The sequence below is a fragment of the Etheostoma cragini genome, chromosome 23 (genome assembly GCF_013103735.1).
Source record: "Etheostoma cragini isolate CJK2018 chromosome 23, CSU_Ecrag_1.0, whole genome shotgun sequence".
Lineage (NCBI taxonomy): Eukaryota > Metazoa > Chordata > Actinopteri > Perciformes > Percidae > Etheostoma > Etheostoma cragini.
The window spans coordinates 8,692,634-8,710,185 of NC_048429.1; the positions used below are offsets into that span (position 1 = coordinate 8,692,634).

General features: G+C 38.7%; 2 protein-coding genes across 4 annotated transcripts; both read left to right on the forward strand.

Moving 5' to 3' along the window:
* The first annotated feature begins 248 nt into the window (after positions 1-248).
* On the forward strand, positions 249-2,300 carry yeats4 (YEATS domain containing 4). Its single transcript, XM_034863159.1, has 7 exons — positions 249-521; positions 722-841; positions 991-1,057; positions 1,264-1,358; positions 1,464-1,553; positions 1,804-1,891; positions 2,081-2,300. Exons 1-7 carry the CDS (start codon positions 471-473, stop codon positions 2,248-2,250), a joined length of 681 nt encoding a protein of 226 aa, XP_034719050.1. The 5' UTR covers positions 249-470; the 3' UTR covers positions 2,251-2,300.
* A 2,008-nt stretch (positions 2,301-4,308) lies between these two features.
* On the forward strand, positions 4,309-15,043 carry napepld (N-acyl phosphatidylethanolamine phospholipase D). 3 transcript variants are annotated; one of them, XM_034863805.1, is made up of 10 exons: positions 4,309-4,588; positions 7,652-7,727; positions 10,029-10,142; positions 10,323-10,463; positions 12,181-12,405; positions 12,496-12,599; positions 12,782-12,947; positions 13,110-13,258; positions 13,966-14,080; positions 14,786-15,043. In XM_034863805.1, the coding sequence occupies exons 1-10, from the start codon at positions 4,446-4,448 to the stop codon at positions 14,915-14,917; spliced, it is 1,365 nt and encodes a 454-aa protein (XP_034719696.1). In that variant the 5' UTR covers positions 4,309-4,445; the 3' UTR covers positions 14,918-15,043. The 3 variants fall into 3 exon arrangements, with proteins under 3 accessions (XP_034719696.1, XP_034719697.1, XP_034719698.1); XM_034863806.1 differs by lacking the exon at positions 4,309-4,588 and adding an exon at positions 5,487-5,814; XM_034863807.1 differs by lacking the exon at positions 4,309-4,588 and adding an exon at positions 5,504-5,525.
* Positions 15,044-17,552: the final 2,509 nt, after the last annotated feature.

Consider the following 17,552-nt stretch of genomic DNA (forward strand, 5'->3'; position numbering starts at 1 on the left):
TTGGAAGTTAACCAAGGCAAACCAACTGACCGTCCTAACAAGTAGTTTCATGCGCCCATAAGATTTACGTTAAAGCAGAGTTGTAGAGAAAGGTTTTCTCTAGCAAAGGGTTCCTTATCCCGCCATTTTATGCAGATACATTAATTTGATCAAATTGCTTAACAATGTTAAAAATTAAAGTGATGGATGAGAGCAAACTAGGGTTTATATATGTAATTACATGCAACATCAACTGACGTCCATCTGCCGGAACCTTAATGTGTCCATGTCGCATTCTTACCGTACAATTTAACACGTTACACTTGTCACTTCCGGCGCTTGTTAGGCTAGTTTGAAATGATAACGCTTGTCGTGCAAAGCATAATTGTAATGCTTTAATGGCAGGTTTATTAAATGTTGATACACGCTGTGGAAAAAGACGAGTCCTATAGAGTGTACCGTTGGATCAACTTCACTCTTTCTAACGTACTATGTTCAAAAAAATGACTGAATTTGGTCCAGATTCCGGGGGGCGAGTAAAGGTAACGTTAACGCTAAAGCAGTCTGGGAACAGATGAACTCGTACTGCAGTTTCATCATTACAAAGACATGTTAAGATCATAAGGCAGAATGAATGTATCGTTTACCACGGTCATATGTTGTAGTTGTGTATATGTGTTTTGGAGTATTTTAACAGGAACACATCCATAAGGTTAAATGTCTTCCCTTTGTTTTTTTGCAGGGAATAACCATCGTGAAGCCCATCGTGTTTGGGAACGTTGCCCGTTACTTTGGGAAAAAGAGAGAGGAGGATGGACACACACATCAGTGGTCTGTCTATGTGAAGCCTTACAGAAATGAGGTTAGACGTCCAGGTCATTTACAGGCTTTTGCAATACTCCCATTTATGTTGACTAATTACTTAGTTGGAAAGATACTGGCCAACCACTTCTACTGTCCAGGTTTTTACTTTTTAAATGTTTAAATTTATACACAGCATTGTTCTTCCAGGATATGTCTGCCTATGTGAAAAAGATCCAGTTTAAGCTACACGAGAGCTATGGTAACCCACTGAGAGGTGAGTAGTCATTTACATAATAATACAATAACTGCCTTTTGAATGTATCTGTTTTTCTTGTCAGAGGGGATGCATTGTTTACTCTGGATTCTACTTAATTATATTAATTATTAAATGTGAGAAATGCAACAAAACTAAGAAGAAAATATGAATGGAAGTCAAGTACACCAGCGTATAGTGGCTCACTGTGTTTCTCTGTCTTCCAGTGGTGACTAAGCCTCCATATGAGATTACAGAGACGGGCTGGGGGGAGTTTGAAATCATCATCAAGATCTTCTTCATTGACCCCAATGAGAGACCTGTGAGAGCCTAACTATTTAATAGGCAGTGTGATGCAGGACTTTTAAACTTTATCTCCTTGTATGTATGCTTATATTGACTTGTACCTGTGTCTGCTTGGTCTCAGGTGACTTTGTACCATCTGTTGAAGCTGTTCCAGTCAGACTCCAGTGCCATGCCTAAAAAGACCGTTGTCTCTGAGTTCTATGATGAAATGGTATGTCTGCTTTCTTGCTGCAGCTCATGGCAAGCGTTACTGCACTGCATCAATTTCTATGTTCCTTTACTGTGACAATGGAAGGCCTATTAATTACTTTATACTAATATTTAATCTCTCCACCATAAATAAATGGTGAATACATAAAGCACATATCACTTTCAAAGTTTCCACACATCTACAACTTTATTAAATTTAGAATTGTATGAGAATGGGATAGCGGCACCTGACATTGTCATTTTTATTTCAGATCTTCCAGGATCCTACAGCCATGATGCAGCAGCTACTAACCACGTCGAGACAACTCACCCTTGGAGCATACAAGCATGAGACAGAATGTATGTGTAGACACACACACACACACAATGAACACACGCAAAGAAATACAAGACACATGTTTAAATACAGACTAGTATATACTTATTTTGACCTATGTGCCATTCATAAGGGAAAAATCTAGTTTGTGCTTCTGGACACTAGAGCAACATTCATAGTTTGTGTCGCTGTCAACATGCTTGTGTCTGCAGTCGGTGAGCTGGAGCAGAGGACCAAGGAGAAAATGGAAGCAGCCAAGAAGAGAACCAGCCAGGAAATCACAGAGCTGAAAGATAAACTAAAAGCCAGCAGAGAAAACATCAACCACCTGAAGGCAGAAATCAGGAAACTGGAGGAGGACGGAGACCACAAGGACCACTGAGAAATAGGCAAACACAGACATAAGTGGGTTAAAGAACTAAAAAACAGACATTTTTCTGACATATTTTGATTACACTTTTTTTGTTTTATGTGTGTGTGTCTGTTTTTCAGGAACTCTTAACATCCCATAGCTCAGAGAAGACATTAAAGGATTTCCCCAAAATGTATTTCTACTGCAGCACTGAAAAGAATGTCAGTCGGATTGCTTGTGGCTGAAACAAGGATTTTGTGGTTGCTTCTTTTTATACTACTCATTGTTATCTTTTCTACCCAAATATTGCAGGATCAGCTGGTTGTAAGGTAGAATCGCAACATGTAATGTTATTTTACATGTTTCTGTAATATTAATCTTGTCCAAATCCTCTTGATGTAATTAAGCCCTGTGAAGTGATCCTAATCACCCGAAATCATTAAGCATCCCCATAGTATTGACACCTACCACATTTGTGTAAATCATTTTGAATGTGAATAGCTCATTTGTTTTAGTTTTTAGTTTTTATATATATATATATATATATATATATATAAAGTAAATGTGTTTACAGGATTGCTTGTGTATGTTTTTTCCTGTTGTCACCATTTGGGTGAAGTATTTTGAAAAACTGTTAAAAAGAGAACATGACACCAAAACTGAGCACCTGCTTAACCCCTAACAGTTTGTTTATAGTTTATAGGACTGGGCGAGGGGTAGAAGATGCTACCACCACTCTGTTTAAACCTTGTTTTTTTAAAACACCTTGAAGGCAGAATTACACAAGCCAGGTTGCTATTTGTGGATTTCTCGTCAGCTTTTAATACAATCCAACCCCACATTTTAATTTAAAGCTCATTGAGAACTATGGTTAAGATTTTAATGTTATGGCCGGGATCTTTGATTATTTTATTTTTTTTAACTAACACAACTCTGAGAGTGAGTGGATGCATGTCAGGATAAATAAGTTCAATTAAATGCGTCCTTTCTTCGCCATGGTCCTGTTGATGAGTTTGTACAGTGGTGTGACAGCTAAACTCAATGTAACAACAACTAAGGGTATCCGTATTGATTTTAGCCACAAGCCATAAACACTTGAGAGTAGTATCATTAAGGGACAGGTAGACTTTGTAGATACCTACAAGTACCTGGGGAATTCTATTGATGACAAGCTGTGTAAGGTTTGTTCTGCCTTTGGAAGTTATCTTAGTATCATGTTGATAAGACCCTCATGATTCCACTTAGGATGTTAAATCCGTTTAAACCTTTTTTTTCAATCTGTTGGTGCAGGAACCTTAGCATAAAGGTCAAAAACACACTGTCCATGACCGGGTACAGCAGAGTAGCCTACACTATTTGATCTGTACAACAAACAAGTAGGGAGGAAGGCTGCAGCCATCCTGTCTGACAACGCCCGCCCTCTTTACTCTGAATTTCAAATGATGCCTTCTGGCTCTAGGTTCAGATTCCCCGTTATTAAGGTATCAGGTACAAGCTCCTTCATCCCCACAGTCATCTCACTTGAAGAGGTAGGCTAGTAACGCTCAACACACTAAGTTGTAGTTTAGTTAGCGATATGATGAGGTCTGTGCCGATGATGTGGACATTTTGTGTTATGGTGAAGAGATACTGATCATGTATTCATCATGCCTGGTCACTTTGCACTTTATTGTGGGTATTTGTATCTTTTCGTCCTTCTTCCGCTTTTTTTTGTAGATGGTGTTGATGCTGTGGAAGTGCGTGGGTAACTAGCTGGGTGTTAAATAAATGGTTTAAAGTGAAAAGGGTTCCGGGGTGCCTAACCTGTGAGCTGTTGCAGTGACAGTGCATGATTTTAGTTTTTGTTTGATGCAACAATAACGTTTGTACCCACTGAAATAAAAAGGTGATGTTTTCTGCCCTAATTCAAGTAATTCCTTACAGGAGTAGCCTAATAATTGCTGTTTAAAGATTGGTATCGCCAGTTGGTACGTTGCAATAGTTGGTGCAATGTAATTCAATGTTTTCATTCAAAAACTATTAAAGCATTAGCTTAACATACACTTTCGCTACGATATGTGAATTTTCAAATTTCCGAGAGTCCGTGAAAGCATCTAGCAGGAAGTTCAAACAACTTTTGCTGTCCGGACATGGTTCTCGAGTTGTAGCTACACAAATGCAACTTTGTGTCCTCTGACTGTTCTTTAAAACTTCCAAGCAAATATGGTAAAATACAAAAAGCTAGAATGGAACCAGTGTTGTGTAGGCCTGTACATCTGTTGCTGGCGTGTAGATGTAAGTTTAGTAAATACACGGAGCGGCTAAATGCAGTTTGTGTGCTCAGGTTCAATTGGCTCCAGGTGTCCTTCAGTAGGAGAAGGACTTCAAGGTAAGTCTAGTTAACGCTACACTTTGACGTTAAATATAAATAATACAAAGATGTATAGATATGGAGTCCTCGTGGGAGCATATTGCTCGGCAGATATGTGCTTAGGGTTTGAGTCGTTATTTCACACTTTTTCTATCTTCAATCACTCAAATGTAACTCTGTTATCCTATTCAGAATAAATGTGTGCCAGCGATGGTTTTTTTTTCTAGTCAGTGCTGAGACATGCAAACATAAAAGTACTTTTGCTGTGAATGAGAGTGGGTAACATGATGGATTATTAGTTCACTAATAACATTTATGTCAGGGTATTTAATAGGATGATTATTTTTTCCAGGTAGAGGATTGGTGGTCAAATGTATTCTATGTATATTATTCAGCGCATTTTATTTCAAGTGTTACCATTATATTCTAGTTCTAAATTTTAAATGTTAAATATAGTCAGCATAAGCTACATATTGGTTTTTCGGATGTGCAAATAGCCTCGTTATACTAGATCGGTCTTAAAACTTAAATTAATAAATAAACAAAAATTAACATCTGATAATGAACTAAGTCATTAAAGATGTTAAAACATATGAAAAAACTATTTGCCTTAATAAGGAGACAATAAAATCAATGAGCAGTGATGTAATAAGTTACATGAATAAATCTCTTTGCCTTAATTAATAAGGAGACAAAAAAAGTAATGAAGTAAATTAAATTATTGGGGATTTTCTTATTATTAAGCATAACAACAAGTATTAATATAATAATAAGAAGAAGAAGAAAAAGAAAGATATACATTTTAGAAATATTTTTTAAGTAATTATTTTAGTGTAAAAAATGTGATTCCCCGTTTCTGTTATAGTGCGCGCTTAGTTAGTAGACAGCCCGCGAGAGCTTTTTGGGCAGTCACGTGATCAGTGGGTTTATCACCGACGTCAGAGAAACTGAGCTGGTAATGATCCTCAACGTGCTGCCTCCTGCCTTTTAAACTCCACGTCTTACCTTTTCTAAAAGACATATTTCCAACAACGGAATTTAATATTCCACTCGCTAGTGTGTAAAAGATACGTCATAGTAATATAAACTGAAACGCTATTGGAAATGCAGAGGGAACCGTATAGCTCTTAATAATGTTACCCAGCTCGCATTATGTCTAACAGTTGTGGCTAACCTAAATGCAGCAAACATGTCTCCTCGATAAGAAAACAACTGGTGGTATTCTGTTTCGTAAAAGATTTCAGGTAAGTCGGCTGAAAATAGGCATGTTTCGTAGCACGTAACTAGTAGCTATGTGTTACTCGACAGTGAGTGCATGGTCATGGTGTTTTCTATAGTTTTCCCCAAGGGACCCATTTTGCTGGGCTAGCTACGTTTCTGTTAAAATGCCTTATAGCTTCGTATTACTAGCTACATTTCCTATTAGTTAATAATGTAGCCAGTGTTGTTGTTGCTGCCTTCCCTCTCTGTGTCAATGTGTCGGAAAATATTTGCTGTGAAGGCTATTTATCAAATGGTTTGGCAGTTAGCATCCTAGAAACTATCATGTTAAGACTTGTGTGTGACGCTGTCATGAATATATAGCAGTAATAGCATTAATTTGGGACACTTGCTTTCATGAGGGAAACTCGGGCTAGGTAAATGGTATAATCTGCAATTGACTTTCCTTCACAAATATTGTCAAGCTCTTGTCTGATAACTTTTTATAGAAAGATTGAAATAAACTTGACTACAGAAAAGCAAAGAAACTCTCACTTCGATCTAAATGTTGCTCATATGACCACATCAGGCACGCTGGATGGCTACATAGATCTTTGTTTTTTTTGTCACCCACAGAGCTCTATTGTGTCCCAGAGTATGTTTGAGCAGTTAAAGTCCATTCATGATGCTGAGTGCATCATCAGCAAGCCATAGTTGAATGTATCGAGTTCTGCAAAGAGGACTAGTGCGTTGTGGGGCTTCTGTTGCAGTGCTGCATTGGTGTGTATACCTGGCATACTGGTAGTCATAAATGTCTCTTAGCACAATAGCACATCTTTTAGAATATCCTTTCATGCATATCATGCCATGAAGGAGCCACATTTTACAAATCTCTTCAATCAATATGGGATAGCAAAGAAGGCCACCCTCAAGTGCATTCTCCCTAAGTGCATGTAGGAATCATCAGGAGTGGATAGTAGCTAGTAAGGGTGTGTGCTGCTCTTTGATTGTTGTGTAGATAATAGCAGGATGAGGAAGGCCTGTGATTAGGCTTTTGTGCTTTAGGGTGTGTAGGTGGCAACATAATTTGATGTGCCTAGTAAATGAAGGTTTTTTTTTTTTCCCTATCCCTGAACTAAAATTTCAAATTAACTCTCATATTTTGCAACTTGCCCTACATAGGGGATTATTTCTTATAGTCACACAGACAGTCCAGGAATCTTTTACATTACCTTGGGTCTGCTCAGCTGAAAGCAGACCTGTAGCTCAGTGTAGGGCTCAACTTAAAGTGTAATATTGCACCACTGTGTTTGAGGTGGAAATTGCCTAAGAAGGAATTAGTGAGAGCAGTTTCAGCTATTGCACTGGGCCTGTAATAGGCCTGTAAACAAGAACAAAATGTAAAGCTAAGTAAGATTCTAGTCTGGCCTTATCACTTGGTATTAATAGTTAATGTGGCTTTTTTAACATGGATTGCCTTAATTATTTTTGTATTGTGTATGCATCAGTTACTTTTCAATCAGCATTTCACAAAATAAAGTGCTCTTTGTGTATTATCTGTCGCCCTCACCATGTAACTTGAATTTGGTGCCCTGTGTTAGCGCTATTTCACCCCTGATAGCGGTGTCATTTGAATATAGTAAAGCTGATGATCATCTTTCTGTCTCATATGCAAACTACTATGGTTCAACTGTCAGGTACTTAATGTGCTTGTTGCAGTTTGAATGTGTAAGGCTGTCCACATTCTCAGCAGCTTCTGATGCACCTTTAAGCAAGGCATATGACCCCTGGATGCTTCAGAAAAGCAGTTTGAGCTGTGGTTCTACTAACTGTGAGCACTTGCTATCTGCGTTGTTTAAAGTTTTTGTTTGTGTGTGCTAGGTGTAGTGGTGAGCCCATGGAGAAACCATCATCTTCAGTCAGAGCAGCACTGGAGGAGAGAAAAGGCCTGGTGGGGGTAAGCAGCCTACTTCTCACAAATAGATGGTAACAAGATACGATATATGGTAAATTCTAACTTGAAATATAAAGGCAATTACCAGTTTAACATTTTACAGTAAAATGCCTGTTTCTGAACTCATTAAGGAGACACCTGTTTTGTCTGGGGATATGTCACTCTGCTCTTGTTGGTTGTCCAAATGTGGCTACAAATTTGTGATACATTGTTTTTTTGTTGATTTTGTCACAGCAGACATTTTGACTTGTCATAGCAGGAAAAGCACAGGTGCAACAAATAACATTACCGATCGCTCAATTCTATCGAAGTGTCCCAGTAAGCCATTCCAGTAACCCAGCATGCAAACTAGCAGGTACTGCAAATCTCAATGGAAATGCAGCTGTAATCAGTATTATCAATTACACCTGTAGTTTTCTTAATGTCAGCAGACATTTTGACATGTCTTTTAGTTTGCTATTACCTAATTCCTTTCTACTGTAAAAAAAAAAAATCTATTCATAGTCACTGTTATTTAATAAGTTACTTGACTCATGCTCTACCTGTTTAAAGGTAACTCCGCAAAGTCTGTTTACAGGTATTGGGAGTACTTCTGAAAATGTGAAAAGTTGTATAAAGCCTATGTGGTTCCAAAAGGGGCTGTGTGAGATCTGAAAAAATGCATCATGTGATGTCATTGTCATGTCTTTTGGGGCTGAAGACTACAAGATTAAAAATAAAAAATAAAATATCTGGCATTGTGGAGTAAAAAAGAAGTGAGCTTACGAGACCTCTTAAGCCTGCTCCTCAATTCTGCTTGAGGCTCCATTAGCTGCTAATGCACTCAAATCTCTGATTTAGCTGTTGGTGGTCCAGTTGCAATGTGGGTAATGTAAGCACCAGATTTTGACACAGACGAAGAATGCATGAAATAAAATGGGAAGGCAAGGCAGCTTTATTTGTACAGCACATTTCAGGAACTCTTCACACTACAATATAGTTGTCACTATAAGACTTAGTTTAAACTTAAAACTTTGCAAAATCCTGAACAGCTCCAACTGTTTCTTGTAGATTTTGCCATAAAATCTATGTCACATCTGCGTTGGAGAAATTCTCAGTCATATATTTGTTTCCTGTTACCCCCAGAATGGCCTCAACCCTATCTCACAAATTGTTAACAAAAACATCCCAAAAGGCACCAAGTTACTCAGTTGACTTCAATATTTGTTTTAGCCAACAATGATATCAGAACAGTCAAATCACTGTCTAATCAAGTCATTTACTTTTGATCTTACCCTTGCTGATTGTCATACAGTTTTAACAAAAATCGACTTCAGGATAAGAAATGAGCAATCCTTTAAAGAAAGGCAACATCAAAAAGAAAGGTCTTCAGCATTGACTTAAAAGAGCTGAGAGTTGCGGTGGATCTGCAGGTTTCTGGGAGTTTGCTATAGATTTGTGGAGCATAAAAACTGGATACCGCTTCTTCCTGTTTAGTTCTGACTCTGGGAACAGAAAGCAGACCTGTCGCAGATGAGCTGAGAGGTCTGGGTGGTTCCTAGTATAGCAGCAGATCAGAAATGTATTTTGGCCCTAAACCGTTTAGTGATTTATAAACTAGAAAAAGTATTTTGAAATTAATTCTTTGTGGCACCGGAAGCCAGTGTAAGGACTTCAGAACTGGAGGGATGGTGTCCACTCTCAGGTATACTGAAGATAAAGCATGGACAAGTTTTTCCAAATCCTGTTGAGACATAATTCCTTTAACCCTTGATATATTCTTAAGGTGGTAATAGGCTGACTTTGTAATTGTCTTGATGTGGCTGTTGGACTCAGACCTGAATTTCAGGTCTGAGTCCAACAGCCACATCAAGACATTAAAATGACTACACCAAGATTTCCGGCTTTGTCTGTTGTTTTTAACATTGTCTTTTAAAGCTGAGCGCTAACTTCAAACCATTCCTCTTTTGCTCCAAAAACAACCACCTCAGTTTTTCCTTCATTTAATTTAAGAAAGTTCTGGCACATCCAGTCGTTAAATAGTCAGTTTTTGTATTGGACAATATCTTTGCTTCTGCTGTATATATTTTGACCCTTTTATTAAACTGTCCATCTTGAGTCCGACGTTAAGTGGGTGCAGAACTCTTTGATATTGGTAAAGGTGGGATTGTTACACTCAAAGCTACCAGAAGCTGAACATGATTCCAATTCCTCTTTCTTTTAATTTGAGGGCAGGTTATGCTAATTATCCATCGTGTTTAAAATGCTTTAGACAGAGCAAATGGAATCCATCACTGTGGGTCTTTGTTTGTCCCTGTACTCCAGGATGGTGGGGTGCTGAGAGGTGCTGAGGGTGGAGAGGTAAATCCTCAGACCCAGAGGAAGAGCAGCTCCTCTCGCTCGTCCCGCAAGAGCTTCCGCTTGGACTACCGGCTGGAGGTAAAACCTCACTTCCCATCAAGCCCCTGTCCCCTAAAACATCTACCTAAAACACACACATCAACTCTTCCAACTTCACCTGATTTCCATAAACGGCTAACATGGCATCTCTACAGTTCTCTACCTATTGAGTTTTAACCTTATATTGTTTGACCTTGTCATTGTTTACTTTTATTATAGGAGGAAGTGACAAAGTCCTGTCAGGACAAACATGGTCGCTGGACAAACCCCTGGCCCACATGGCGGTTCCCTTCCTACACCACCCTGCTCAGGTTCCTGTTGTTGGATAAAAATCACAGCAACGTACCAACTAGTAAAGAGGTGGGTACTTAGTAGAATAAAAATGTAAAGCCATTAACTACATTTTTTATAGGTAAGTCAAAATAGTGTTAAATCAGTGATGGATGATGTTTTAAATTGAACCTTTCCAATGTCCTACAGTAGCAAATAAATGGAAGATGGTATAGAGGATAACTCCAACCTAAACTCACCCACTTACACTTTTAAAAAGTTGCAAATGTACGGCTTTACTTGTATTATCCTCATAGTGATCCATAGTAGAGTTCATATACAGTATTTGTAGGGTTGCACTGTTAGTGGGATTATTGCCCTGGAGTATTTATAGCTTCTAATGGAAACCTTGCGGAGTTCAGTAAGAGCTTTACGGGCTTCAAAAACTGCATTCACACAGCAACAGAAACATTTTTAACCCCTTAAAGCGTAACTTCAACCTATGGTCTTTTTGTGAATGTTTCTGAGTCAAACTTTAGATTGAAAGCATAATTAGGACAGAAGTGCCACTTTTTAGATTCACCTTATTTTAGGTTCTGTGCAAATGTCCGTTTAAATGGGAGAGCTAGGGGCACTCCTATGATTGCATCAAGATCAACTTTTTTAAAACACAGAGAAGGCTCGACACAACATAAAACTTTGCTTTGAGCTATCCGCCAGCTTGTCAGTCAAAAAGAGTTGATCTCCGAATGAACGGACTCCTTAGGAGGAAATGTCATTCTTATATGAGGCTTCTTTTTGGTCAATATTGTTTTTCACTAACAACAAAACAACAAATCATCCATGCATTTATATGGAACAAAGCTTTAGGAGCTTTATAACTTTACTCTCCTCCCTCGATTAACAGTCTCAATTTTTTTATCGTGAGATTAACGTTCGGTTTGGCCATGCAAACCTTGTTAGTCTTTTCACATGCTGTTGCAACAACTAGTAACGTTAGGAAAACTACAACATGTACATTATTTGGTCCAAGTGAGAAGGTTAGTGTGAAATTGAACATTTCATTAAGCTACATGCCAATGTTAATAAAAAAAACATTTGCACAAAGCAAGCTGATGCACAAAAATGAGAAACAATAAGGACATTTTGAATAGATAAAATGTGTGATTAATTGTAAGTTAACTATGACATAAATGCGATTTAAATATTTTAATCGTTTAACAGCAATAGAAAATACAGTAAATCTTAAAATTGGCACTTATGTCCTAGTTATGCTTTTAAACAAACGTTTGACTCTGGTGCATGCACAAAAAGACACTAGGTTGCATTTGGGCAAGAGTTGCGCTTTAATTGCATATTTTTGTTGTCATATAAAATGTGAATGGGTGTACAAATCAACAGAGAGGTCATAGTTTAAAATTTAGATGGAAAGGTAGTTTGCAACATTGTGTGTGTATATATATAAATAATCTCTCTCTCTCAAATGTCACGGCACACAAAAGTAAATTTTTCTTAGAGCTAAAATCATACATTGCAAGCAGCAACAAAAACATGTGGATCCCTGTGTTTAGAGTGGAACCAGTGCAGGTGTATATCATTAGCAGAGCCCAGAACAGTGGGTCTGTTATTAGGGTGCAAGGAAAAAGTATGATTAGATAAAGTCAGAAGAATGAAACATGCTATTTCTTATAATCAGTATGTGGTCGTTTGCTCTCCCTGTCCTTTTGTGCTGCTCCTCTTTCTTTCTTCTGTATCCTTCCCTTTATGCTGCTCTTACTCGTCATCCTCTTTTCCCCTACCTGTGAAGGCTCTGGACAGTGAGCTCCCAGTGATGGAACCATACTTTGTCCAGAAACCAGACCTCTCTGACTCTGGTCCAGGTCTGAGAGTCACCTGGCTTGGCCATGCCACAGTTCTGGTTGAAATGGACGGGCTGAATATTCTGACAGACCCAATCTTTAGCCAGAGGGCCTCATCGTTTCAGTTTATGGGACCCAAAAGGTACAGAGGACCCCCCTGCAATGTGGACCAGGTGAGGATATTGTTTTTAAATGTCCACCTTGTTTCTTTGGCTGCTTCCTTTTTTTTTACCTTTTTTCATCATTTATCCTTCTGCCAACAGCTGCCCAGGATTGATGCTGTCGTCATCAGTCATTCTCATTATGACCATCTGGATGCTGGGTCTGTGGCCAGCCTTAATGCACGCTTTGGAGGGGAACTACGCTGGTACGTGTTGTGGAGATCCAGTATTAATTGTAGTTAATGTATTCAGCTTGCTGCTCAGGAACAAGATTACATTTAAGTGTGAAAAGACCATAAAGTTGTATTTTATTATGTAGTGTGCCAGAATTTTTTAGTAATTGCGTCCTTATTATGTAAGTGTGATAATGTTTGTGTGTGTTTCCCAGGTTCGTGCCCCTGGGTTTGATGGACTGGCTGGTGAAGATGGACTGTGAGAATGTGATGGAGCTGGATTGGTGGGAGGAGAACTGTGTCCCGGGTCATGACGATGTCACATTTGTCTGCACACCATCTCAGCACTGGAGCAAACGCACGGCCCTGGATGATAACAAGGTAATGATTCATTACTGAATATACCTTTATTCATAGTATCAAAACACTTTACAATTGATAAAGACCCAATAATTCCCCTTAAGAGTAAGCATTTAGTGCAACAGGGGCAAGTCATGCAGAAAAAGGCAGATTTAGTCAATACAATTACTCTTTTTATCTCAGTCTTTATGGGGCAGCTGGTCTATTTTGGGTCCGGACCATCGATTTTTCTTCGCTGGGGATACCGGCTATTGCACAACCTTCCACGAGATTGGACGACGCTTTGGACCGTTTGACCTCGCAGCAATCCCCATCGGAGCTTACTTGCCCAGGTTCTGTACATAATACACACAGTGTCCATTTTATTACAACTGTAAAGTCTACTTCTATAAATGTCCAGTTGTTGTTGAAACTGTCAAATGTGTTTATTAAATTGTGTTCTAGCATAGACCCTGTGGGTACATGGTCCGCTATTAGCTTTCACCGGAAAGCTAACAGCTAATTCGGCTAAGTAACATTACTCAAACTAAACAGTGTGAAAAGCAGGCTACAGCTAAATTAAGACAAGTATTGTATTTTAAAATAAGCACAAGCAAAGTACTGACGTAACAGCTGATAGTTTAACTGTTACTTTATTTTGAGGGTCTTTTACATGCTTAATTAGCTGTTAGCTTTCCGGTGGAGGCGAAAATACTTTCTTTAACTGTCTATGGGAACAAATCGTGCAGGGTCGTAAACCCATGTTCATCATGATATTGCACCAACAGACCCTTTTTCGCTCGTCATAGTAGAAAAGCACAGGTGAAACTAATTTTGTTTACAATTGACACTTGAACTATCATACTATGACAAGACATGTCTGTAAATGGGGAGGAGAAACACCTCAATTTATAGAGTTAGAGAGGTTTACAGTCAAAAACTGAACATTACAAATATTTATGGCGAGCTTCTGCATGAGACACACTAACAGTTGGAACAACACAGGTTAATTGCTTTACTGTATGTATTGCATAGACATGTAAGAATATCGGTTTTTCAGGAATATGATGCAGGGGCAGCATGTAGATCCAGAAGAGGCTGTTCAGATTCACCAGGACCTTCAGGCCAAGCAGTCTGTGGCCATTCACTGGGGAACCTTTGCCCTCGCCTATGAGGTATACCGATATTGAATTTGTGGTTTAAAGGAAAAGTTAAACATATTATTCACTTTCTTGCCGAGAAGTTTGATACCACTATCAATCTTCTCATCTAACTCTGCAGAAAAAAGGGAATTTTCCAAAATGTCAAACTAACCCACAAGCAAAGCTTAAGCTACTGTTGTGACATTTTGTAAAGTGCACAGATCATGTTATGTATCTTGACAACAATGGCATCCTTATTATATTCCGGTAAATAAACTGAACAGTGTGTCTTAGGTCTCTGTAGAAAAATGTATTTAAAACCTTTGATTCCTACTAATGTTTCAGTTGCCTGTTTATTAGGCACAGCTAGCTAAAACATAGCAGCTTTACAATAAATTCTACTTTCATTAAGGTTTGAATGTTCTAGATGTTGATTTACTTCAAACTAAAGTTTGTGGTTCTGTTGGGTTGTTTTTAAATCTGAAATGTTTTAAACACATTATTCTACAGACAGAGCTGATGCGTCATTTCATTGTTCACCATTATAAATCACAGTGGACATAAAAGCCAGTGTGTTAGAGCGCCTATTATGTTCTGGTAACAACATAACAAAAGGTGTCATTGTTTGTAAGGCTGCACGTCTATTGCTGTAGCTGACAGTTTCATTCTTGCGGCCATGCTTGGAAAGTTAAAAACTGATAACTCACTTTCTCTGGTCCCGTTTCCTCCTCCATCCAGTATTACCTGGAGCCGCCGGTTCGTCTCAGAGAGGCTCTGGAACAGAAAGGACTCAAGCCGGAATCCTTCTTCACTTTGCATCACGGGGAGTCTCGCCTTATAACTTCACAGGAAGGAGATGTCTTTGACTGATCCCCTCTGTAGCGTTCCACTGGCCATGTGTCTAAGTGCAGAACATTTGGTCATCATATTTTTGATGGACTTCAGTGTTTAAAGTGCATATCCCAATGGAAAACAGGAATTAACACAGTACTGTTTGCACCATGCCTGGGACTCCACTATATAAACAATCTGGTTAATTAGTTTTACACAAGCGTGTAATTCTTCCTCATAAAACATCTAAATAATCAGTTAAAGAGAATTAGGAACTTAAAGTACAGTACCAGTTTAAATAGGTTGTATTTAGAGTCTTCTTCAGCTAAATGTTTTTGTGGTCTGCACACTGCTTTAGAAAGCTCTCTGGCAAAAACAATGTCCCAGACTGGAGGAGTAACTTTAAACAACCACAATTTGTCTTCAGACTCTCAACAGTCTAATATAATGAGTAATTAGTGCTCTTAAATGCAGATAATTATGGAAATAAAGTTTGTGTATAGGAAACGATATGGGGTTGAACAACAAACCTTCATCGTGAAGCAGGACTGGACACAGTTTAATGCAGCCTTTTACGTTCCTGTGAGCTGTAATTAAACACAGAAAACAAACTTAGAAAGTTGTTTAGAGTAATGATTTTCACAGATTGGTGCTAGATAACGCCACAATACAAAAGGTATCGTTTTTCTGAATGTACTCTGGTTAACTGTAAACTACAAAAGACTCAGAAATTAGCTGTCTCTGATATAGATTTCCAACCACTATGCTAACAGAAACTGCTGCAGAAAAGCTGTCAGATACAGGAAGAAGTTGAGCTGGGTTCAGCTTCATGCACTGCAAATATTGTGCTTCTGACATTTGGCTTTTGGTGCTCTGTAACCACAGCACATGCATTTTTTTTTTCCTTTACTTAGTGTGATTCATGTTTTCACTTCTTAGAATAGTCAAAGGCATTTGCTTCAGAGAGCCACCAAATAGGTGATTTTATTTTTTTATCTTTACTTTTCAAATTGAATCTTTAAAAAGTGACTGTACAAACAGCTGACAGTTAATGTAGTAGACTGGTTATACTTACAAGGCCAAACTGTGGCTTACACTTGATCCATGTCACTGAATCTCCCATTAAATATAACTTACATTTTAAATGTTTGTTTCTTGTGTCACCCTCAATTTTTCAAGCAAACAAACTGACCAACACATAATAAAAAAACTTGGCGCCTGAGTATCAATACAGTAATGCCACTGAAAATATTGCAATATTATGCTGTATGATTTTTCCCCCACCCCTAATGCATACATATACATACATGCCTATAATAAAAATAGTATAAAGTCATAATGTATGTGATGGGAAAATGAGTTCATTACTAGAAGCTTCAGTAACAGCGAACTCGCCTGGTAAAAGGCCAAGGCTGCATCTAAATGATCCCGACAAGATAGATGACAGAAGGCTTTTAGACTAGTGACACACACGTATACTAACAATGGGATATTATTCTTTTTAAAGTATATTTTGATGAATTTGTGTATTGGGAAAGCAGAGGATGTGCTGGGGCCAGGGATATGTGGGACAAGAAACAACGATTTGTATTAAGGAACATTATTTTTTCTACACTTTTTGGACTGAGCCTGTTTCTTTTTTTGCTCACATCCTCTCCACATTTAGAGACGCTTATGTTTAGCCAGTATCAAAAGGTGAAGGTACGCTTTGATTTTTCCAGTGGTGGAGTCGTCGTGTACCGCTGTACCTCCACTGTAACTTCCATATTAATAAAAATAAATCGATACGAATAAACTAATGATCGTCACTGTAGAAGCTACTACAAACGCAAACGCAACATTTCATGCTTTGAGCGCGCAACAATTCTGATCGAAACGGGGCGGTGCCAGTTGCAGTGCCAGCACCAGACTGTCCGTGTGACGGTGGCTGTGCAAACCACTCAGCTAATTCATTTAGAGAATGAAGCAGATGCTGCTTCGCACGTCCCGTGTCACGTGATCTTCCCGTACCAAAGCAACCTTTGGAGCGGTGGTCAAATCAAATGGAATTGTAGTTAATAGTTTGAAGCACGTATCGAAGCTTCAGTGTCATACTGCCATCCCTAAGCCACGGTAGTAATCACATAGATCTTAAGGGCATTTAATTGCAAAACACTTTATCTAATCCATTTTCCATAGCTAGAGCAATAGATCCAAAGAAAAACTAATGGGCTTATTCCCACATCAACTTCTGAATGTGTTTATCAATGCACAAATAGAGTAAATAAAAAGTTGTAAAAAAGTAGCATTCACACCTGCTCCGGTGATCCGCGTCCCCGTAGCAGCACGTTGTTTCCCAGGGAAGTCCAGCAAATTCAGCTTCTTCTTGAAACAACTGCGTTAAAACTTTTTAGATGTAGTTAACTACTGTACATGCGGATAGATAAAAACTGTTAAGTGTTAAATAGCTTTTTTTAGCACGCTCACCGCTCCTTTCTTTTCGCCTCCATACTTCCATCGTTGGCTTTGCCCCGCCTCCGGCGGCGCACAGGTGTCTGTAATTGCTCTCCTCTACTTCCGGTCCTACATAAAGCGTGATTCAACCCTTTCCCCACCTTTCTGTCACACTGTTCCTGCAGCATCTATTTGGATGCCAGGGAAAGATTATACAAACTTTAAAATGGGAAAAGCACAA

Excerpts from the sequence above, each read along its gene's own strand:
- yeats4 (XM_034863159.1), top strand. The coding sequence starts at position 471 with ATGTTCAAAAAAATGACTGAATTTGGTCCAGATTCCGGGGGGCGAGTA. Across the intron at positions 522-721 it reads ATTCCGGGGGGCGAGTAAAG|GGAATAACCATCGTGAAGCC; the intron begins GTAACGTTAACG and ends GTTTTTTTGCAG. Across the intron at positions 1,554-1,803 it reads CTGAGTTCTATGATGAAATG|ATCTTCCAGGATCCTACAGC; the intron begins GTATGTCTGCTT and ends TTTTTATTTCAG.
- napepld (XM_034863805.1), top strand. The coding sequence starts at position 4,446 with ATGGAACCAGTGTTGTGTAGGCCTGTACATCTGTTGCTGGCGTGTAGA. Across the intron at positions 4,589-7,651 it reads AGTAGGAGAAGGACTTCAAG|GTGTAGTGGTGAGCCCATGG; the intron begins GTAAGTCTAGTT and ends TGTGTGTGCTAG. Across the intron at positions 10,464-12,180 it reads ACGTACCAACTAGTAAAGAG|GCTCTGGACAGTGAGCTCCC; the intron begins GTGGGTACTTAG and ends CTACCTGTGAAG.